The sequence below is a fragment of the Primulina tabacum genome, chromosome 1 (genome assembly GCF_025594145.1).
Source record: "Primulina tabacum isolate GXHZ01 chromosome 1, ASM2559414v2, whole genome shotgun sequence".
NCBI classification, from domain to species: Eukaryota; Viridiplantae; Streptophyta; class Magnoliopsida; order Lamiales; family Gesneriaceae; genus Primulina; species Primulina tabacum.
The window spans coordinates 56,604,518-56,628,465 of NC_134550.1; the positions used below are offsets into that span (position 1 = coordinate 56,604,518).

A 23,948-nucleotide genomic window follows, 5' to 3' on the forward strand; every position below is an offset into this window, starting at 1 on the left:
TTTGCATAGATATATATCCTATCTTATTAAGTGTGATGATATGATAATAACTACTTAGAGAGGACACCAATTTTTTTTTTCAAATTTTACATTTATATTATATTAATATTATACTTTTGTTTTTTGTTTTAAATTTCACACACTTTTATTTTTATTTATTTCAACCATTCAAATATCAATTTAGTCTTCCATAATTTGTAAAATTTCACTTTAATATTATCTATCGAAAATTTTCAACTCCCACCGTCCGATCAAGCTTCCCCCAATAAGCGCGAACCACGACACACGGTACTCAAAACACGTAGAAACTCTCAGAAACGCAAAATGTCCCATAGAACGATGTCGTCTGATAGCAACACTTCAACGCCTCCGGGGGCGGTGGATTCCACGCCGTTGCTCGATGACCAGACCTTACGCCCTCGTCCCCGCTTCCTCCGCCGCCCTCCCAGCCTCCGCGGCGCTGCTCGCTTCCTCCGGAGGGCAAGCAGCCGCAGCCGCGTGATGCGGGAGCCGTCCGTTCGTGTGCGTGAAGCTGCTGCCGAGCAAATCGAAGAACGGCAGAGCGATTGGGCTTACTCTAAGCCGATAGTGATACTGGACCTTGTTTGGAACCTTGCCTTCGTGATTGTCTCGATTTCGGTGCTGATTGTGACACGTTATGAAATGCCTTCGATGCCACTGAGGCTGTGGATTGTCGGCTACGCTTTGCAGTGCATTCTGCACATGGTGTGCGTGTGGACGGAGTTTAAGAAGAGGTATTCGCAGCGGAATTCGGAGGGAAGTGAGAGGGGACAATTTAGGTATACTCGTAATTTCACGAATTCAAGCTCCGGAAGTGATGACGTGGAGTCTGGTGATTACGACACTGAACGCCGGCAAAGTGATGACGAAACTAGGTACTTGGGGGCTTTTGTGGTTTGTGTGTGTGTTTGTGTGTTCATTTTTTTGTTGCAATTCTATAGGTCTTTCAATTCACATTGAGAACAATGTAGTATATGCAGTTACTAATATTGCATAAGCCAAGTCTGTATAAATATCTAGGACTGGTTCAAATGTGTAGTTCTAAGATTGTGGAATTGTAGATGCCGCACTTGGGAACTTGACTATAGACTCGATTAAACTGAATGGTCTTCTGAAAGAGACTTGAAATGGTTTGGTAGTAGATAAATTGTTGGTATGCTGCAGCTAATGCTAGTTGGATTTTTGAGAATTTTTTACTCGGTAAAATGCTAATAATGAAGCCTTTTGCATAAATTGCTTGAATAGGAAATTTGATGGTTTACAGTGAGCTAATTTAATGACGTGAAAGGAGAACTTTTGCTGTGGTGATCTTGTTCTCGTTAAATTTCAAGGATAACTTTTTTGTTTTCCACTCATCTAAAGCCAGTAGCTGTATAAATTTTCCTAAAATTTCTTATTTGCATTGTTCTGATGTCGGGTTGCGCAGGTAGAGGGAAATGACTCTAGAGAATGCATATTTGCACCTCAAGTACCCTCTTAGTTTCTCTTTTCCAACCTTTTCCTCTTATCTTATGAATTGAATGGCCACGATTTTATTCAAACAGTACCAGACCTGAACAGTCTTACATTTTTCAGCCCATTATATTTGTTTTGCTTTTAAATTCATTTGTTTTTTCCTTTTAGTTGACAGAGGTCCAGTCTAACTTTCCAATTAAAATTAAACACCAGCAAGCGTTAGATTGGAAGTTATATTTAATGTCGAACCTTGAGAAATTTGGTTAATATCATCTCTTGATGTTTCTTTTGGCAGTGTGGCTAAACATCTGGAGTCTGCAAATACCATGTTTTCATTCATTTGGTGGATAATTGGGTTCTATTGGGTTTCTGCTGGTGGGAAAAGCTTGACTGCTGAATCACCTCAGCTTTACTGGTTTGTGTTAATTTATGAACCTGTATGGATTGATACTATTAGCAACCTTTCAAATACATTTTTATTTCTATATGACTACATGACTGTTGACCTATTAATGATTTCTGTTGCAGGCTTTGCATCACATTTTTGGCCTTTGATGTGTTCTTCGTTGTTATCTGTGTTGCTGTGGCATGTGTCATTGGAATTGCTGTTTGTTGTTGTCTACCCTGTATTATAGCAATCTTATATGCAGTAGCAGATCAGGTAACTGATGTTGAATAATTTTATACAGCTATCTTGCTTCGATTGGTACTTTGAGTCGTATCCTTCTTGTTTTAACTATTAGGCTGCGTTTGGTTTGGAGGATAGGATAATGAAATGATTAAGAGAGAAATGATAAAAAGAATGATTGAAGTAGAAATATAATATATAATGATAAAATAATATTATGTTTGGTTTGATGGATAAGAATGTGATAACTAATAATTTTTTGATGAATTGACAAAACTGCCCTTCTAATTGTGTGTCGGTGGGGGGCGGCGGTGGCGGTCGGTCGGAAGCGGCGGCGGCGGTCGGCCGGAGGTGGCGGCGATCGGTGGGAAGTGATGGCGGCGGTCGGCCGGAGGAGGCGGCGGTCGGCCGGAGGAGGAGGCGGCGATCGGCCGAAAGTGGCGGCGGCGGTCGACCGACGGCGGCTGTCGGCCGGTGGTGGCGGTCGGCCGGCGGTGGGCGGTCGGTGGAAAGAAGTGGTGGTGAGTTTGAATTTAGGAGAAGGGTAAAATTGGAAAAATAGGATGGATTAAGAGTGGGATAAATAATCCTAGGGGATAAGGAGGTATTATTTTAACCTACCTAATATAACCTAATCATTCATAGGAGGGATAGACTTGGTTAAATAATCACCCGTATTAAACATGTGATTAGGTGGGTTAAAAAAAATAAACCCACCTAATCACCCCTACCAAACGCCCCCTTAGATTATGTTTGGTTTTGGTTGGTTGCTTTAACGGATAATCAAGTGATTTATCAACACTCTTTTTGAGTTACTTGGGATGTATACTTTCTATGTATCATGTCTCGAGGCCGGCACATGAGAATGATTTGCCTTGACTATTCTGTTGTTACTGGCATATATTGTGTATGGAAAGAGTGCTCATAGCTTTTATCACAGTTTTTTTTGCTATCCTAGTATCCTACAAATTTCTTGTAGTTGCTAGTGGTTTTACTCTAAGTTGACCAATGTTTGATTCCAAATAATGATTAGAAAAATTAAAAAAGGGGTATGATGTCAAGGATCAAGAGGATAAGCATGCCTTTGAGTTGTTAACAGTTAACTTATCCTTCACACTGTGCTCATTATAGAGTTTAAAAGTAAATGTTCAACCGTCTACCTCCCCCACATGTTATAATTTTGAAATATCCTGCACGCTTTATCTTCTTTGACGAACCGATATTTTATTAAATTAGAAATGGCTTAATCAGACTCATTTGTACGTACTTCGTCATAGGGGAAGTTAGTCTCTTATTAATTTACAAAAATAGTGGAATTCTTTTGCTGTAAATGACCTTGGAAGCATGCTAGAACTTAAGTTCTAGGTAAAGCAGTGGTGCTGTTAGATATATTTCACTTGATTTTCGAAGTTTCTAATTTTGCAAGTTGATTTGTGTTGACTTCGATTCCATGGTAATGGTATGCATGCTGGTAAACCTAGGAAAAGAAAATTTTCCAATCTTATGCTGTCCATTCTCTGCAGTAAAGTGATTTTTCTTCTTCTTATTTTTCCTTTTTGTTTCTTGCTTTATGGCTTCAGGAAGGAGCTACTAAAGAAGACATCGAGAGGCTACCTAAATACAAATTCAGGAAAATTGGTGATTTTGAGAAGCAAAATGGAGAAATACAAGAATCGTTTGGAGGGATAATGTCTGAATGTGACACTGATTCCCCCACAGAGCATGTTCTTCCCCTGGAGGATGCTGTATGTCTGCTTATACTGTCTTTACTTCTGTCTACAATTTCTGAATTCAATTAAATCTTCTCCGTGTCCTTAATCCTTTAGATTCCTCTTTATTGGGTTGCAGGAATGCTGCATTTGTCTGAGTTCCTATGACGATGGTACTGAACTGCGTGAACTCCCTTGTCGCCACCATTTTCACTCGGCCTGCATCGATAAGTGGTTGTATATGAATGCCACCTGTCCTCTATGCAAGTTCAATATACTGAAAAACGGTAACCAAAGCGGCAGTGAAGAAGTATGATCGACAAAAGGATTAGCCATCATACAGGATGCTCGAGTGTCTCCGAAGTTGTTCGGTCATGTTGGGTGGAAACATATCCAGCTTTGAGGAGGCAATGGCTGTTTGTTTGCGTATATGGTTTTTGTTTTAATAATATAATTAAGGAACTTCTTGTTTCTATCACTTTAGAAGTGGAGTTGAATCTTGAAATTACTCTCGAATTCTGAAATGTATGATATGTATGTAATATTACTTAGTGTTTTGTATTGTCAAGGGAAATTACACGTTACTGATGCATATCAACTTTAGAATGGAAAGTCGTAGTAGTTTATCAGCTGCTAGTGCGAAGCTTTATTGTAAAGCGTGGAACTTGAATGTTCAAAGCAAAATCAAGATATTATTGTGGAAGCTTGTTCCCGAGATATTACAGCCATATGGCCAGTGCTTTCTCTTTTTAAAGGTCACACTTTCGTGGACCTTATGAATTGGATTGTTAGCAATTGGTTAGGCGATGATCTTTGTACCTTTACGATGGTCTATTGGAGTATTTTGTTATCACAATCAATATTTGAAAGAAAGATTGTATCGTCACGGGATATGGTCTCTAGGGACCGTTTTTGCTCTGTCAAAAAAGGACTCCTGGAACATTCCCCTGTCTCAAACACACATATGGAGAGCAACTCCTGATGGGTCAATAAAGATTAACGTGGATGTTTGCGGTTATCAGGGGATCCAGACCATTTTGGAGTAGGAATAGCTGTTCGCGACAATCATGGTAATGTTCTCATGACTGGAGCAACCAGTTTACGGGGTATTTTCTCAGTCGATTTGGTGGAATGGTTGGCAATTCAAGCATGCCTTAAATTTGCACTTCAACATGGATGATCTAATATAATCTTGGAATCGAATGCTATCAACGTTATAAAGTCAATTTCTCACCCATCCCAATTTTAAATATCTATGGAAATTCAAGTAAACTTCAACACTTTTGCCTTTAAATATCATATTTGTCTTTGACTACGTTGGATTTGGATCATCTGTCTTGATTGAAAAAATAAGGTGTTGTGCATTTTTTACACGAGGTGATCAGCTGATAGTCTCGTTTCATCCGACAACTTTTCGAATTTATCTGAAATTGTGTGAGGTTCACAAAATGATCAATTGATCATCTTATGTAAAAAGTGCATAATATATAATATTGTGTTTTTAACACAACAGGTGATCCAAATCCGACCACGTTGTGTTAAAAAAAATGTCCAAAGTCAATTTTCATATTCTTGCATAAACCTTCTAAGAAATTATGTTTGCCTTTTAAAGTGCTTGCTACACGTCTACACTTTTATATAATGAGATGAGATGAGATTATTTGATAAGGATTAATTATAGTCTTTCGTAACATTTCATTTAGATCCTATTTAGATTGATAAAGCTGACTGACTTCAAATTGTTTGATTTTTTAGACGACAAAATTAGATGAATTTTAAATCAACTAATTATATAAAACTTTTAGTAATTGTGATAGCTTTTAATTTTCAAATACATATGTTGTTTTGAAATTAATCTACGAAGTCTTTTCCCAAATCAGATAACTTTTCAAATCAAATTCATTAATCAAAACACAAATTTATAGATTATTAACAACTTGTCATATTTAGATTCAATTAATCTTTATAGTAATTGGGAGTAACTTCAAGATTTCAAATATTCGTACGTATTGTTTTGAAATGTTTTTAAAATCAAATCGATCAAATTCACTTATCAAAACACAAATTTATAGATGATTGACAACTTGTCTTGGACACAATGGATCTTTCTAACCAAATATGTGCAGTTAATTTCACAAAATCAATGTTCGACATTAGAACATTGATTTTTACAGAGTAAAAACCCATTTCTATCTATAGAAGACTGGAATCCCCGTGACGATCCCGTTAGACACTTTGTTCTCCACCGGGAAACCCGTCCACGGCCTAGCACAGCTGGCGGAACAGCGAGATTTGCCGCTTCCGCCTCTCACTTTCACTGACAAATTCACGATCCCATTCTTCTCCCCGCTAGCGTCCCTCAACCTGTAACTCAAGAAACTCATTGAATTCTCCGGCAGGAACCCGCAGGAGAAATCCGTAACCGGAATATTCGCCGATCCAATTGCCTTGTTACCGGAATGCGCTTCCACGGTGATGAAACGAGCATGCACCGGAAGCTCCATCACTAGCTTCTCGTTCCATGAGGGGCAGCTCCCTCCCTGCGTATCCATACCCGTTGAACGGGAGTTAAACGGGTCGGATCTGAGGACGACAAACGCGTTCTTCTTGACGGGTTGCCTCCTGTTCATGAGCAATCCTTCTGCAGATATCACTGTAACTTCGATCACCATTGTTGGGGCCTTTTCCATTATTATACTAAAAAAATGGGAATTGGGAATGGGTTTAATTTGGTGCGTGGAATGATATAATGAAGATTATTGTTGGAGATTTCGAATACTTTGGAAGTATGTATAGGGAATGATCGAAGGAAGGGAAATGGAAAGAAGAGAGAAAGAGTAAGGCTGTTTCTGTGGTGCGGCCATTTTCCAGAGGGAAAAGGGTTGGAAACACCAATTTTAATAAATTCTTTTTTTTATAGGAAAAAATAATTCAAACATTGCGTGTGTTCCATGAGACCTTATCCATATGTCATGTCCTTTTCAACAGCTATTTTGTTCTGCATATGTCGATTTAGATTGATTTTTTGATATTTACGTAAACGTGTACGATAAAATATATCAAAATTTTATATATTTGTTTTTATAACGAATGATGATGTTTATTAAAACTAGCAATCATGTGCCATATGTATGTATGTTGTTTATGTATGAGAGTTAGTTTTTTATGTATTGATTTAAAATCATTTCAAAAAATTATGTTGCTCGGAGATGAATAGGCTCTTTTAAAATTTTTCTTTATAACGTTAGTAAATAGTGCGACCGATCTTGATAGTGCTAACTATAGAAGACCTGATTTTCTCGATAATTAAGAGACGGTCGAGCCACATATTTTTTAATTTTCATTTGATGTTCAAGTCTATCAAGCGTTTGTCGCAACGTATTCATGTCTCCAAATAAACATCCTGCTCAGTCTATCTCGAGGTTAAAGTTTATATAAATATTGTAGAAAAATTACACGTAAAGTTGAAAAAAATTTCATTTCTATTTCCCAGCTGCAATAGGTCGTCCTTTCAACCAAGATCATAAATTTATCAGAAAGATTGAAAGTCCGGTCCCAACCGAATTGCACTGCTTCAATGGTTGTAAAATATAAGGGTATGGGTGCTTGTATACCAAGTCCAGTTCGGCAGAAACAGCAGAATCTCTAGTCAGATCTATGAGAAGGAATATGCCCTCGTCTGATAATAGATGTCATTCGAAGTTGTTAGCTCTCTTTGCTGCGACAAGGGTGTTTAATAGAAGCATAGCCATAGTCATAGGCCCAACTCCGCCGGGAACAGGGGTTATAGCGGGAAGATTTCATTCTACCTTGTGGGGCACTGCCCCATGAAATGACTACCCCGATTTCATCCTTAAAAAATGAAATGGAGAGTAGACTCTTATTTCCATTTTTCTCAAGGAGAAAGTCTGCACAATCAATTAATAAATAAAAAATTCCACTAATATCACAATTCATTTCTCGTTCTGTTAAAAACAATAAAATAATTACATTCTAAATTTTAGCAATGAAAGATAACATTCTATTTCACAGACTTTAATTCTAATAATAAAATAAAATATCTTGCTCCAGAAATTTAGTTTCATTTTTAATTATATATCCCAGTTGTTTTAAAAAAATTTAAAGCTCTTATTTATAATTTTTAATGAAATTACTTCCATTAAATAAAATAAAAAAAGATACATGTACAACTACACTGAACATCTCAAAAAGAGAATCTACGATAATGAGCTCTATATCATAGAATCGTTACCACAAAGCATCAATAACCGAAATTGGACTAGGAATACAACCAAAGCTAAGAATCTTAATATTCTTGACTGACTTCCACTATCGGCTTTTCATTCTCGAACATATCAAGGTTCCTTGCATTCCAAATACCGTAAGACGTGGTTGTGCAAGTGCAACACATCTCAAAAAAATTAAAGCTCTTATTTATATTTTTTTAATGAATACTTTCTATTAAATAAGATAAAAAACAGTACATATACAATTACACTGAACATTCCAATCAAAATTACAATAAAGCTCTTATTTCTATCCATTATACATATATGTAGTCCCAATTAAATCCGTGGGCCAAAGAGAGGACGTGTGTGGGACAGTGGGGTTTTTTTTAAAACTAATTTAATTTTAAAAAAATTTTCAAAAATAATTTTAAAAAAAATTTGCATAACTACTGTAATCCGCGTTTGGTAAGCGCGGACGGTGCTCACGCCACGTAGGAGTGTCCCCGCTCTGACGGAATATTTTAGCGACGGAATATATATCAAAACCGTCGCTAAAATTGAATCCGCGACGGTTTTTTAATTGAATCAGCGACGGTTGGGTATCTTGAATATCTAACAATAACAATCGCATCTGTCTGACTGATGAGAGAGCTGCACGCTGCGGATAATTGTATTAACGGCGTGCCGCATATAATAATATTAACAGTGTGCACATGTACGCCGCGGATAATCTTGAACTTTCAACGGCTTGCATTTTTGCAGCGTGCAATGTGCGCTGCGAAAAGAGAATTTGCGCGCTGCGAAAAGCCATTTTTGTTGTAGTGAAGACATAGAAAAAACCAGACAAAAAATTCATCAAAAAATAAGTTTTTCATGGCTTATCAACCAAAAGAGGCTGCGCATCTGATGATGCCAATCTTGAAATGATCATGGAACCAAAATTTGTGCTTCGTGAGACTGTGGAGAAGTCGTAAGACTAGGATATTTCAATTGAATGTTGTTCATTTTCCTCAACATCATTATGTGGTCGAATGTCATGTACAAGATGCTGCGGACCAACATTAAGCAAATTTGTACACCGTTTTGGCATTTTATATTTCACAAAATACTATACATTTTACTAGAATATTTTTAGTTTACTTTTTTCAAATAATATCACTTATATTGAATTTAAAAAATACAGTAGAAAGATACGATATTGTGAAATTAAATGACCTCTAGACTTATTCAATCTCAAAGCCCAATGCAATTCCTTAAAAAATAAGAGTAAGTCTCTTGTGAGACGGTCTCACGAATCTTTATCTGTGAGACGGGTCAACCATACCGATATTCACAATAAAAAGTAATATTCTTAGCATAAAAAGTAATACTTTTTCATGGATGACCTAAATAAGAGATCCGTCTCACAAAATATGATCCGTGAGACCATCTCACACAAATTTTTGTCCAAAAATAATGCAGGCAATTGGTTGACAAACTATTAATCATATTTATATTTCGTATATATACAAATAGAACTAAAAATTAAAATTTACAATAAAAGAGGCCCTTTGAAACTTGAGAAGTCCTCCATCCGGTTCACAAACCGTCAATAATATTAAATCAGCGACGGTTCACAAACCGTCGCTAAAATTGAATCAACGAATGTTAAATTGAATCAGGAAATGTTAAATCGAATCAGTGACAGTTAAATTGAATCAGGAACCGTCGTTGATTCAGTTCGTCGCTGATTCAATTTTAGCGACGGTTTTGATATATATTCCGTCGCTAAAATATTCCGTCGCGGACACTCCTACGTGGAACAAAGTCCGCGATTGGTAAGAGCGGACGCTGCTCCACGTGAGCATCGTCCGTGCTTACTAAACGCGGATTGTAGTAGTTTTGCAAAATTTTTTTTAAAAATTATTTTTGACATTTTTTTTTAAAATTAAATTATTATTAAAAATAACCCGGGACAGTGGGGAAGGGGGACGAAGGAAGAGAATTACACAGCTTTTTGAAGCCTAAATACACACACACTTTAATATATATATATATATCCTGTTGAATTTCACAATCCGCAGTACTTTTATATCATAAAGAGAGAAGCAAAAGGGGACAAATAAAATTTCACTGCCAGAAATCTCGAAGGAGAGAAATCAGAAAAGTCCATTACTACTGTGTCCGTATTGGAGAGAGTCAACTGACCCTTTTTGGTTTACGTGGGTTTCGACTACTCCACACAGTGTAGCGGTATTATCTTCGTTTTCTCCATTTTTTCTGGCTTTTCTTTTTTATTGACGTTTTCACTCTCTTTCTTCTCTCAGCGAGGAAATAATACCAACCTTTTTAGCGATTCACGTTTATTTCTCTCTTTTTTTTGTTTTTCTGCTTTTTGGGGGAGATACGACAACTAGCTTTTTGCAAGTCAAGCATGCAGATATGTGAACGAGTATAAAAGCAAGAAAGGTTCTCCAGATTAGGGTTTTCCTGAGGCATAGGGACACCCCGTTTTTTATCTAAAAAGATTGGATTTTTTGAGAGATTTTGGTGGGGGAGAAGAGAGAGGGTTAGAGAAGGAAGAGCTAAGCGGCGAAACAGAAAGGTTTTTCGCTTGCCTTCTTTATCTCTCTCAGTTTTTATTCATATAAAAGCAAAAGGTTTTAATTTTATGAAAGAGGGAGTTGGAGACATTTGGATTTAGGCCTTCTGTCTCCTCTACCTCTCCTTTATTTTAATCTCTCTGCTAGCGATTACTGTCCAAGCAAATTTCTCGTGTTTTTGGTGTTTGATTTCGAAAAATAAACATTGTATTAATTACGTTTGGAGCAAATTTATAGATGATTGACAACTTGTCTTGGACACAATGGATCTTTCTAACCAAATATGTGCAGTTAATTTCACAAAATCAATGTTCGACATTAGAACATTGATTTTTACAGAGTAAAAACCCATTTCTATCTATAGAAGACTGGAATCCCCGTGACGATCCCGTTAGACACTTTGTTCTCCACCGGGAAACCCGTCCACGGCCTAGCACAGCTGGCGGAACAGCGAGATTTGCCGCTTCCGCCTCTCACTTTCACTGACAAATTCACGATCCCATTCTTCTCCCCGCTAGCGTCCCTCAACCTGTAACTCAAGAAACTCATTGAATTCTCCGGCAGGAACCCGCAGGAGAAATCCGTAACCGGAATATTCGCCGATCCAATTGCCTTGTTACCGGAATGCGCTTCCACGGTGATGAAACGAGCATGCACCGGAAGCTCCATCACTAGCTTCTCGTTCCATGAGGGGCAGCTCCCTCCCTGCGTATCCATACCCGTTGAACGGGAGTTAAACGGGTCGGATCTGAGGACGACAAACGCGTTCTTCTTGACGGGTTGCCTCCTGTTCATGAGCAATCCTTCTGCAGATATCACTGTAACTTCGATCACCATTGTTGGGGCCTTTTCCATTATTATACTAAAAAAATGGGAATTGGGAATGGGTTTAATTTGGTGCGTGGAATGATATAATGAAGATTATTGTTGGAGATTTCGAATACTTTGGAAGTATGTATAGGGAATGATCGAAGGAAGGGAAATGGAAAGAAGAGAGAAAGAGTAAGGCTGTTTCTGTGGTGCGGCCATTTTCCAGAGGGAAAAGGGTTGGAAACACCAATTTTAATAAATTCTTTTTTTTATAGGAAAAAATAATTCAAACATTGCGTGTGTTCCATGAGACCTTATCCATATGTCATGTCCTTTTCAACAGCTATTTTGTTCTGCATATGTCGATTTAGATTGATTTTTTGATATTTACGTAAACGTGTACGATAAAATATATCAAAATTTTATATATTTGTTTTTATAACGAATGATGATGTTTATTAAAACTAGCAATCATGTGCCATATGTATGTATGTTGTTTATGTATGAGAGTTAGTTTTTTATGTATTGATTTAAAATCATTTCAAAAAATTATGTTGCTCGGAGATGAATAGGCTCTTTTAAAATTTTTCTTTATAACGTTAGTAAATAGTGCGACCGATCTTGATAGTGTTAACTATAGAAGACCTGATTTTCTCGATAATTAAGAGACGGTCGAGCCACATATTTTTTAATTTTCATTTGATGTTCAAGTCTATCAAGCGTTTGTCGCAACGTATTCATGTCTCCAAATAAACATCCTGCTCAGTCTATCTCGAGGTTAAAGTTTATATAAATATTGTAGAAAAATTACACGTAAAGTTGAAAAAAATTTCATTTCTATTTCCCAGCTGCAATAGGTCGTCCTTTCAACCAAGATCATAAATTTATCAGAAAGATTGAAAGTCCGGTCCCAACCGAATTGCACTGCTTCAATGGTTGTAAAATATAAGGGTATGGGTGCTTGTATACCAAGTCCAGTTCGGCAGAAACAGCAGAATCTCTAGTCAGATCTATGAGAAGGAATATGCCCTCGTCTGATAATAGATGTCATTCGAAGTTGTTAGCTCTCTTTGCTGCGACAAGGGTGTTTAATAGAAGCATAGCCATAGTCATAGGCCCAACTCCGCCGGGAACAGGGGTTATAGCGGGAAGATTTCATTCTACCTTGTGGGGCACTGCCCCATGAAATGACTACCCCGATTTCATCCTTAAAAAATGAAATGGAGAGTAGACTCTTATTTCCATTTTTCTCAAGGAGAAAGTCTGCACAATCAATTAATAAATAAAAAATTCCACTAATATCACAATTCATTTCTCGTTCTGTTAAAAACAATAAAATAATTACATTCTAAATTTTAGCAATGAAAGATAACATTCTATTTCACAGACTTTAATTCTAATAATAAAATAAAATATCTTGCTCCAGAAATTTAGTTTCATTTTTAATTATATATCCCAGTTGTTTTAAAAAAATTTAAAGCTCTTATTTATAATTTTTAATGAAATTACTTCCATTAAATAAAATAAAAAAAGATACATGTACAACTACACTGAACATCTCAAAAAGAGAATCTACGATAATGAGCTCTATATCATAGAATCGTTACCACAAAGCATCAATAACCGAAATTGGACTAGGAATACAACCAAAGCTAAGAATCTTAATATTCTTGACTGACTTCCACTATCGGCTTTTCATTCTCGAACATATCAAGGTTCCTTGCATTCCAAATACCGTAAGACGTGGTTGTGCAAGTGCAACACATCTCAAAAAAATTAAAGCTCTTATTTATATTTTTTTAATGAATACTTTCTATTAAATAAGATAAAAAACAGTACATATACAATTACACTGAACATTCCAATCAAAATTACAATAAAGCTCTTATTTCTATCCATTATACATATATGTAGTCCCAATTAAATCCGTGGGCCAAAGAGAGGACGTGTGTGGGACAGTGGGGTTTTTTTTAAAACTAATTTAATTTTAAAAAAATTTTCAAAAATAATTTTAAAAAAAATTTGCATAACTACTGTAATCCGCGTTTGGTAAGCGCGGACGGTGCTCACGCCACGTAGGAGTGTCCCCGCTCTGACGGAATATTTTAGCGACGGAATATATATCAAAACCGTCGCTAAAATTGAATCCGCGACGGTTTTTTAATTGAATCAGCGACGGTTGGGTATCTTGAATATCTAACAATAACAATCGCATCTGTCTGACTGATGAGAGAGCTGCACGCTGCGGATAATTGTATTAACGGCGTGCCGCATATAATAATATTAACAGTGTGCACATGTACGCCGCGGATAATCTTGAACTTTCAACGGCTTGCATTTTTGCAGCGTGCAATGTGCGCTGCGAAAAGAGAATTTGCGCGCTGCGAAAAGCCATTTTTGTTGTAGTGAAGACATAGAAAAAACCAGACAAAAAATTCATCAAAAAATAAGTTTTTCATGGCTTATCAACCAAAAGAGGCTGCGCATCTGATGATGCCAATCTTGAAATGATCATGGAACCAAAATTTGTGCTTCGTGAGACTGTGGAGAAGTCGTAAGACTAGGATATTTCAATTGAATGTTGTTCATTTTCCTCAACATCATTATGTGGTCGAATGTCATGTACAAGATGCTGCGGACCAACATTAAGCAAATTTGTACACCGTTTTGGCATTTTATATTTCACAAAATACTATACATTTTACTAGAATATTTTTAGTTTACTTTTTTCAAATAATATCACTTATATTGAATTTAAAAAATACAGTAGAAAGATACGATATTGTGAAATTAAATGACCTCTAGACTTATTCAATCTCAAAGCCCAATGCAATTCCTTAAAAAATAAGAGTAAGTCTCTTGTGAGACGGTCTCACGAATCTTTATCTGTGAGACGGGTCAACCATACCGATATTCACAATAAAAAGTAATATTCTTAGCATAAAAAGTAATACTTTTTCATGGATGACCTAAATAAGAGATCCGTCTCACAAAATATGATCCGTGAGACCATCTCACACAAATTTTTGTCCAAAAATAATGCAGGCAATTGGTTGACAAACTATTAATCATATTTATATTTCGTATATATACAAATAGAACTAAAAATTAAAATTTACAATAAAAGAGGCCCTTTGAAACTTGAGAAGTCCTCCATCCGGTTCACAAACCGTCAATAATATTAAATCAGCGACGGTTCACAAACCGTCGCTAAAATTGAATCAACGAATGTTAAATTGAATCAGGAAATGTTAAATCGAATCAGTGACAGTTAAATTGAATCAGGAACCGTCGTTGATTCAGTTCGTCGCTGATTCAATTTTAGCGACGGTTTTGATATATATTCCGTCGCTAAAATATTCCGTCGCGGACACTCCTACGTGGAACAAAGTCCGCGATTGGTAAGAGCGGACGCTGCTCCACGTGAGCATCGTCCGTGCTTACTAAACGCGGATTGTAGTAGTTTTGCAAAATTTTTTTTAAAAATTATTTTTGACATTTTTTTTTAAAATTAAATTATTATTAAAAATAACCCGGGACAGTGGGGAAGGGGGACGAAGGAAGAGAATTACACAGCTTTTTGAAGCCTAAATACACACACACTTTAATATATATATATATATCCTGTTGAATTTCACAATCCGCAGTACTTTTATATCATAAAGAGAGAAGCAAAAGGGGACAAATAAAATTTCACTGCCAGAAATCTCGAAGGAGAGAAATCAGAAAAGTCCATTACTACTGTGTCCGTATTGGAGAGAGTCAACTGACCCTTTTTGGTTTACGTGGGTTTCGACTACTCCACACAGTGTAGCGGTATTATCTTCGTTTTCTCCATTTTTTCTGGCTTTTCTTTTTTATTGACGTTTTCACTCTCTTTCTTCTCTCAGCGAGGAAATAATACCAACCTTTTTAGCGATTCACGTTTATTTCTCTCTTTTTTTTGTTTTTCTGCTTTTTGGGGGAGATACGACAACTAGCTTTTTGCAAGTCAAGCATGCAGATATGTGAACGAGTATAAAAGCAAGAAAGGTTCTCCAGATTAGGGTTTTCCTGAGGCATAGGGACACCCCGTTTTTTATCTAAAAAGATTGGATTTTTTGAGAGATTTTGGTGGGGGAGAAGAGAGAGGGTTAGAGAAGGAAGAGCTAAGCGGCGAAACAGAAAGGTTTTTCGCTTGCCTTCTTTATCTCTCTCAGTTTTTATTCATATAAAAGCAAAAGGTTTTAATTTTATGAAAGAGGGAGTTGGAGACATTTGGATTTAGGCCTTCTGTCTCCTCTACCTCTCCTTTATTTTAATCTCTCTGCTAGCGATTACTGTCCAAGCAAATTTCTCGTGTTTTTGGTGTTTGATTTCGAAAAATAAACATTGTATTAATTACGTTTGGAGCAAATTTATAGATGATTGACAACTTGTCTTGGACACAATGGATCTTTCTAACCAAATATGTGCAGTTAATTTCACAAAATCAATGTTCGACATTAGAACATTGATTTTTACAGAGTAAAAACCCATTTCTATCTATAGAAGACTGGAATCCCCGTGACGATCCCGTTAGACACTTTGTTCTCCACCGGGAAACCCGTCCACGGCCTAGCACAGCTGGCGGAACAGCGAGATTTGCCGCTTCCGCCTCTCACTTTCACTGACAAATTCACGATCCCATTCTTCTCCCCGCTAGCGTCCCTCAACCTGTAACTCAAGAAACTCATTGAATTCTCCGGCAGGAACCCGCAGGAGAAATCCGTAACCGGAATATTCGCCGATCCAATTGCCTTGTTACCGGAATGCGCTTCCACGGTGATGAAACGAGCATGCACCGGAAGCTCCATCACTAGCTTCTCGTTCCATGAGGGGCAGCTCCCTCCCTGCGTATCCATACCCGTTGAACGGGAGTTAAACGGGTCGGATCTGAGGACGACAAACGCGTTCTTCTTGACGGGTTGCCTCCTGTTCATGAGCAATCCTTCTGCAGATATCACTGTAACTTCGATCACCATTGTTGGGGCCTTTTCCATTATTATACTAAAAAAATGGGAATTGGGAATGGGTTTAATTTGGTGCGTGGAATGATATAATGAAGATTATTGTTGGAGATTTCGAATACTTTGGAAGTATGTATAGGGAATGATCGAAGGAAGGGAAATGGAAAGAAGAGAGAAAGAGTAAGGCTGTTTCTGTGGTGCGGCCATTTTCCAGAGGGAAAAGGGTTGGAAACACCAATTTTAATAAATTCTTTTTTTTATAGGAAAAAATAATTCAAACATTGCGTGTGTTCCATGAGACCTTATCCATATGTCATGTCCTTTTCAACAGCTATTTTGTTCTGCATATGTCGATTTAGATTGATTTTTTGATATTTACGTAAACGTGTACGATAAAATATATCAAAATTTTATATATTTGTTTTTATAACGAATGATGATGTTTATTAAAACTAGCAATCATGTGCCATATGTATGTATGTTGTTTATGTATGAGAGTTAGTTTTTTATGTATTGATTTAAAATCATTTCAAAAAATTATGTTGCTCGGAGATGAATAGGCTCTTTTAAAATTTTTCTTTATAACGTTAGTAAATAGTGCGACCGATCTTGATAGTGCTAACTATAGAAGACCTGATTTTCTCGATAATTAAGAGACGGTCGAGCCACATATTTTTTAATTTTCATTTGATGTTCAAGTCTATCAAGCGTTTGTCGCAACGTATTCATGTCTCCAAATAAACATCCTGCTCAGTCTATCTCGAGGTTAAAGTTTATATAAATATTGTAGAAAAATTACACGTAAAGTTGAAAAAAATTTCATTTCTATTTCCCAGCTGCAATAGGTCGTCCTTTCAACCAAGATCATAAATTTATCAGAAAGATTGAAAGTCCGGTCCCAACCGAATTGCACTGCTTCAATGGTTGTAAAATATAAGGGTATGGGTGCTTGTATACCAAGTCCAGTTCGGCAGAAACAGCAGAATCTCTAGTCAGATCTATGAGAAGGAATATGCCCTCGTCTGATAATAGATGTCATTCGAAGTTGTTAGCTCTCTTTGCTGCGACAAGGGTGTTTAATAGAAGCATAGCCATAGTCATAGGCCCAACTCCGCCGGGAACAGGGGTTATAGCGGGAAGATTTCATTCTACCTTGTGGGGCACTGCCCCATGAAAAGATCAAAGGCCCAGATTTATACACACATACATGGGGTCCACCAGTTTCTTTAAAATCAATGGCCCAGATCCTATGGGGCATGTAGTGTCGAACCTTCCGTTATAGCGGAAGCCTTCTGGCTTGCCTCGTCATAACAAACATCTCCAACAAGTCGATAAACTCGAGGGCTCTTAACATCCTGTCACATGAGAAGGCACCAATCTTGTTATAATTCCCCGTGTCGATATGGTTCACTGTGGGACAGAGTTCAGCCAAAAGAAAAGGAAATTTCTTTTGAAGAAAATGATGCAAACCTCAACTGGATTTATGCCGACATCAATGACAACAGAGCCAGGCTTGTTCCAGCTACCCCTCACCATGTTTGGCTGACCCACAGCTGAGATAATGATGTCTGCTTCTCTTGTGATCTCCTCCGGGTTTTTTGCTCTTGAATGGACAATAGTGACTGTGGCATCTTCCCTCTGCCAGAATAACAAGCAAGAAAAACTGAAATAGGACAACAAAATGCATTAAACTGCTCATTAAACTTGAGGATCATCATACTTGCAATAAGAGCGCAGCAGGCATCCCAACAATATTACTCCTGCCAATTACAACAACCCTCTTCCCTTTGATCGCAACGCCATATCTATGCAATAACTCTATGCATCCTTTGGGAGTACATGGAACAAATAATGGTTCACGATCCCTCATGGCTAGACGTCCAATATTATAAGGCTTGAAGCCATCGCATCTTTCTCGATACAAACAGCATTCAAGACATTCTGCTCGTTCATATGCTGCACAAAGAATACACCGACAAAAACAAAAAACAAACCCATGATTGGAAAGTATCGAAATGAGAGTTACAGTCATCAGGTGAACTCAAAGGATATCCATTGCAGTAGGGGTTCAAATTCTACCGATCTGTAGGCCTAAGGGAGTAGTCTGTCTCGCTAACAAGAAAATTACCACTTTTCTTTACAAAATTGCATTAAAAATTTTTTTGCATGTATCCTCTTGCTATATTTAATGAATTATGAACGCACAATTTTCGGCCACATAAAGTGTAACGGAAAGTCATATACTCAGATATAGGAGGCTTACAGAAGGTAGTGGCAACTGAACAAGAATACCATGAACCGAAGGATCGTCATTGAAGCCTGAGATGTGCTTGAGCACTTCTTGTTCTGAGGAGTTTTCAGCCAAATGCACTTAATATGACTTTATCCCTACAGATTCACAGGTTTTCTTCTTGTTGCGTACACAAGTAGCAGAATCTTTCCTGTCTCCTACAAGAATAACTGCCAGTCCAGGAACAACCCCTATAGAGTCTTTCATCCTAGATATCTCAATAGCAATCTCATCTCTGATATCTTTGGCAGTTGATTTTCCATCAATGACCTTCGCAGCAGCCTCGGTGATGGTTGCAGCTGCTGATTCCACAGAACGAGACATATAAGACCACATTGAAAAATTATCAAAATTAAATATAAAAATTTTCAGACATAGAAACCCAGTCTAACACATGCAAACCAATACTATACACCATTTTTTTAAATCTACAGTTGCCAAACTACACATAACACTAAAATCATAGTCGTTACAGTTTGGGATTCTCTGGTACGAGATGGGAAAGCCAACTCAATTTATTCAGATGACGGAAAGTTGATTTTTCGAAAACGAAATCCGTTTATAGGATCCAGCCATTTGCTGCCCGTTATGCATTCACATTTTCAAATATGTGATCAAGAAAAAAAGTTGATACAGAACAATCATTCAGCACAGCATTGTGGGCTTACTTTTCGTAAAACCGGAGGATGAACACCGTGAGGCGGTGGTACAGGCATTCAAATATTGATCGTTCTCACACTTTTAAAAGGGCCTTCGAGTCGAAGCCACCTGAAGAGCAGTGATTCGGAACACTCTTTTGGCCCCTCGATAGCATCTGTGGTGGAGCTGAAAGCGGTGGACACGGATGCCGTGGAGGCAGCGGCCGTTTCGAGACCGATAATTTGGAGCCTGATATATCACGCTTTCACCTTTTTATGAAAAAGCGTGTGGAATTAAAAAGAGAGGAATTTGCTTCTTTTATTATAAGAAAATGACTAGACTAGAAATCAAAACAAGTAGGAGGGAGAGAAATCAAATCTTCCACCTTGAAGAATTGAAAAGGGAAAGGAAAGCTGGGATTGTCAATTTGGGAAGGTTATTTTGCAAAATAAAATGTTTGACTTCCATAATTTTCTTAAAAGAAAATACTTTCAAATCTGATTTCAAGTTTTTTAAAATAATTGGTTTTGAGAAGATAACCCTATTAAATGGTCTTATGCAAATGTATCACAATTATTTTTTCCAGTATATCTAAACAATAAATTGTACAGAAATTTCCCAATATAAACAATGCATACTGATTCTTGATCACCACGACAGTTTCTAAATAATACATGATTAATCTAATCACGATAAAATGCAATACAATCTAATCTGTCAAGATTCAACAATAAAAAGAAAGAAGAAGGTGAAAAGAAACTTATAAACTTTTATGATTTGTAACAAAAACCGCCAAAAACACATTACATTCAAAGTTCTTCTAAGATTGTTCCTGTGCTTTCTCGGATTCTGATTCATGTTCAGCATCACCCTCTTCCTCCTTTGGCTTGTCGTCATTGGCGGCCTCAGCCTCGAACTGCACGGGCTCTACAACACTCTTTTTATTCGTGGCGGCGTCAAGGATATGTTGGTAGTTCCCTTTCTCCATGAATAGTTGTTGAAAATGAACCTTGCAATATAGGATCCCATCAAGCGCAGCATAAGATGAGTGTGTGAGAGGGCAGCCTCCATGAGCACACTTGAAGCATGACTTGTGAAAAGATTCTCCCTCCATTGTCATCTGCTTGATTAGCAGAAAATGTATTCAAGTCATGAGTAAATATTCTCTGCATATTTTTCTTTTTAAATTTTGTACATTTTTGAAAAAAATATATGCAAATCAAGTTACTTGCCTTCTCCAGGGGGTAAACAGTTTTATTACAAGCTGAACATTTGTCTACAGTCCCAGAGAACATGGCAGAGACCTTGCTAGACGTCCTTGTCTGCATTAATTCAAAAAAAATTGGAAAAACATTGAATTTTCCTTCAAAACAATATGTATTGTAATGCAATTTTTCCATTTTCAGAGCATTTCATTGACAACGGAAAGAAAAATAGAGGAAAATAGACGTACCAACGAATTTTCCCTCTCAGGTTTAGCTGCTAAGAAATTGATTAAATGTCAAAAGAATAAGTAGGTGTCGGATAAGTAACAATATGACAGCTAAAGGAGTAAATGAATTTCGAAGTAGGATGTATTACAAGTTTGAAAATTCTTGCTAAAGTTTCCAGACTCCTTGAAAAGTTGTTCAAAATGTGGTTTGCAGTACAGAACTCCATCCATTGAAGAGTAGTTGCTCATCTGCCACAAAACATTGCAAGATTAGACTAGTGGTAGGTAGTTCCGTGGAGCTTTCGGAAAATGGTAGCCTAGTGTGTAAGCACTACAATGAACCGCAGCGAACCCTCAGACGACCTATCTAAGATAGTAAAATCATGCTACAAAAACATAAATTGTAGAGTTTCTAAAGTGATGTCCCCCCCTAAAATGAAAAAGAAAACCAAATTATTTAAGTTTTGGTCGCCAATTACATCAAGTTGGCCCATGTAAAATCATATCCTTGCTATGTTGTATAACCCCATTTGTAGCAAATCCTAAGGTGAGAACTGAATCATATTGTGCTATCAATATCTCCATTTTTAGCCCAAAAAATTGACAAAAGACCATTGGTTCTATCTAATACGACGTTTCTTGTTTAAACTTGATGATGCATCGCGAACATAATCCAAGGTAATATCAAAACCCAAGAATATGTTAAAAAAGAGAGAAATAAATAAGCATAGACGCGAACACACATTCGCATATAGGAACAGAACCAAATCAATAAATGCAATCACTTTTTCTTGCTTTTTGGATAAAAAAATAAGATCCGTCCCTTCGCACAAACGTTACACGAAAAACAAAATATTTGGAAAGAAGACCACATACCACGAGAGTTCCTTTGCAGTGGCTGCATTTGAAACATGATTTATGGTAAGTTGCTCCATCTGTAGTCAACAAATCAATGAAATAAACAGTCTTTTCACAAGTCTTGCACTTATCCAAAGTCCCTGTAAATGTTGTCATTTTCTTGTCTTTCTTTCTTTCTTCTCAGATTCTCTATGTTGATCAGACTTCTAGTAAACAGATCAAAGATTAAGAGAAAAGTAATTTACGATTCTGATCTCCATGAATACTTTTTTCTCTAAGTTTTGTAGCGATTTTATATCAGCCCACAAATATAAATTTTCAGTTCTTTTCCTTCAATAAATGGAAAAGTTTGAAAATCTACTGTGGAACCGACTATTCTTGGACGAGTGATTGGAGATCCCATTGTTGTGAAGCATCAGGATTATTAATGGGGTGAAAAAATTGGTGGAATCCGATTAAAGTGGAGAGAAAATAGCTGATTTCTTCACTTGTTTGGTGGAAAAACATGTGGGAGGAAATTAATTTACCTTTTTGTGGACTGCGGAAGTTATGTTAGTTAGAAATGGTTTGTTGTAATTTTTTCAAAGAGGTTTTCCTTTCCTTGAAAAACTACGGCAGAAAATTTTAAGGCTCGGAAATTCAAGATTTTGGTGAGATAAAATAATTTGTATATCAATTTTGGATCTTTTTATTTTTTTAAAAAAAATTCTCATTATCTTAAAAAAAATCAAATATTGAGTTAGGGAAAAAAAAAACCAAAGGTGCATCTTCTTTTTCTGAGAGAAAATATACATACCTATCTTTTTATTTTACTTTTATATTTCCCAACACAATAGATACTTTATATGTAACTCTTAATTATTTCAAAACTATTTTAGAATTCTATTATATTATATTCTAATCCCAATAGATAACTTTTTAAAATACATTAATTTTTATCGAAATTATATGTGGAGTATCCCAAAAAGTATTTCCTAAAAATACTAAACAATATCGCCAAAAATTAAATGTTCTATAATAAACTCATAAAAAATGAAAACAAATAAATCATTCGTGGACAAAAAAACAACACGACAAATAAACTTTATCCAAAATACATGCAATCAGCGGAACATATTTATTTGTCCTTTTTGTAGTTAAATTAAACATAAATATATATGAGCCGTTGGTCTCAGGTTCTCAAACTAACCTCTGTCCCCTTCAGTTTACTCGGAGCAATCTCTCGGGTTGCAGAAAACTTCAACAAGAAAAGAAAAGAAAAACCCTTCTATAATAGTGTCCAAGTTACGAGTTTCTAGGGTGAGTGTGCTTCATTCTTTATTCAAGATTTTGTTTTGTCAAGGAATATTCATCATGTATTTCATACTTGCTAGTTTCTTATCAATTTATGAGGTGTTCACTGTTCTGCACTTTTCTAATTTGTCGCATTATCATGGTATGTTTTGATATGAACATTAACAACATTCATACACATTCAGCTCCACAATTAGAACAAGATGATGATATCTTTAAGGAAATAAAAATGATACCATGATCAGAAGCAATGAAGAAGGAAAGAATAATCATATCAATGAGATAGATAATTGATTGGAGTACATCTGCTTCACAATCAAAAGAGATGATATGTCATAGTTATTAAATCAAGGGATTGTAATCTTAATTTCTACTTTTATCTCACGCTAAATCCTCAATATATGTATAATAGAAGTTGTAAACCTCAATAAGTAGCTCACGTTGAATATTGAAAAGCAATACATCGTGTATTTCTTAAAATTCTTCTATGAATACTTTATCTATTACATCTGAGAGTGACTGGAGATCCAGAAGACAGGACAAGAATTCAGGAAATGGGATGACTTTGCACTTTGAAAATTGTGATTTTTTACCAAGAACTTGTAGTGGCTCACTTTTTAAAGATATGAAAGGTTCAAAGTTAAGAAATGGAAGAATTTTTCGTATTTTCGGGGGGTTAAAAAGTTGAAGAAACGTGATTATCCATGGCCAGACAACATCGATCCTGATAGCCAGACTCTGGATAAGGTCAGCAGGCTTATCGAGATGAAAGAAAACAGTGAAAAGATAAAATTTGAGCTTAATCATAAAGTTTCGCCAGAAGTAAAAGTGAAGATGGACACCTTAAAGATCGGAAGAGATAAGCTATATATCAAAAGGGGATTCATTGGACGAAAATCTTGAAAAGGAAATAGAAGAAGCCAAAGAAGGGATCGATGAGGTCCTTAGATCTGCTAACTTGGGTCTCCTGTGGAAAATGATAGAGTCAGAAAGTTGAAGCTGCGAAGGATCCTA

At 36.6% G+C, this 23,948-nt stretch overlaps 5 protein-coding genes and 1 pseudogene across 6 annotated transcripts; 1 reads left to right on the forward strand and 5 right to left on the reverse strand.

The window, feature by feature from the left end:
* The first annotated feature begins 231 nt into the window (after window positions 1–231).
* LOC142552810 (E3 ubiquitin-protein ligase At1g63170-like) lies at window positions 232–4,406 on the forward strand. The gene is made up of 5 exons (XM_075662655.1): window positions 232–896; window positions 1,772–1,891; window positions 2,005–2,137; window positions 3,685–3,849; window positions 3,953–4,406. Exons 1-5 carry the CDS (start codon window positions 325–327, stop codon window positions 4,127–4,129), a joined length of 1,167 nt encoding a protein of 388 aa, XP_075518770.1. The 5' UTR covers window positions 232–324; the 3' UTR covers window positions 4,130–4,406.
* Window positions 4,407–5,863: 1,457 nt separating this feature from the next.
* Window positions 5,864–6,670, reverse strand: LOC142552820 (BON1-associated protein 2-like). The gene has a single exon (XM_075662666.1). The coding sequence runs from the start codon at window positions 6,501–6,503 to the stop codon at window positions 6,003–6,005; it is 501 nt and encodes a 166-aa protein (XP_075518781.1). The 5' UTR covers window positions 6,504–6,670; the 3' UTR covers window positions 5,864–6,002.
* A 4,159-nt stretch (window positions 6,671–10,829) lies between these two features.
* On the reverse strand, window positions 10,830–11,647 carry LOC142552827 (BON1-associated protein 2-like). The gene has a single exon (XM_075662679.1). It carries the CDS (start codon window positions 11,477–11,479, stop codon window positions 10,979–10,981), a length of 501 nt encoding a protein of 166 aa, XP_075518794.1. The 5' UTR covers window positions 11,480–11,647; the 3' UTR covers window positions 10,830–10,978.
* A 4,158-nt stretch (window positions 11,648–15,805) lies between these two features.
* Window positions 15,806–16,623, reverse strand: LOC142552831 (BON1-associated protein 2-like). Its single transcript, XM_075662694.1, has one exon. It carries the CDS (start codon window positions 16,453–16,455, stop codon window positions 15,955–15,957), a length of 501 nt encoding a protein of 166 aa, XP_075518809.1. The 5' UTR covers window positions 16,456–16,623; the 3' UTR covers window positions 15,806–15,954.
* Window positions 16,624–17,182: 559 nt separating this feature from the next.
* Window positions 17,183–19,036, reverse strand: LOC142513919 (bifunctional protein FolD 4, chloroplastic-like; annotated as a pseudogene).
* An 880-nt stretch (window positions 19,037–19,916) lies between these two features.
* Window positions 19,917–22,051, reverse strand: LOC142552839 (LIM domain-containing protein PLIM2c-like). 2 transcript variants are annotated; one of them, XM_075662705.1, is made up of 5 exons: window positions 21,660–22,051; window positions 20,933–21,032; window positions 20,805–20,833; window positions 20,584–20,673; window positions 19,917–20,471 (listed from the first exon to the last, which is right to left on the reverse strand). In XM_075662705.1, exons 1-5 carry the CDS (start codon window positions 21,795–21,797, stop codon window positions 20,172–20,174), a joined length of 657 nt encoding a protein of 218 aa, XP_075518820.1. In that variant the 5' UTR covers window positions 21,798–22,051; the 3' UTR covers window positions 19,917–20,171. The 2 variants fall into 2 exon arrangements, with proteins under 2 accessions (XP_075518820.1, XP_075518828.1); XM_075662713.1 differs by having other exon boundaries at window positions 20,805–20,830; window positions 21,660–22,050.
* Window positions 22,052–23,948: the final 1,897 nt, after the last annotated feature.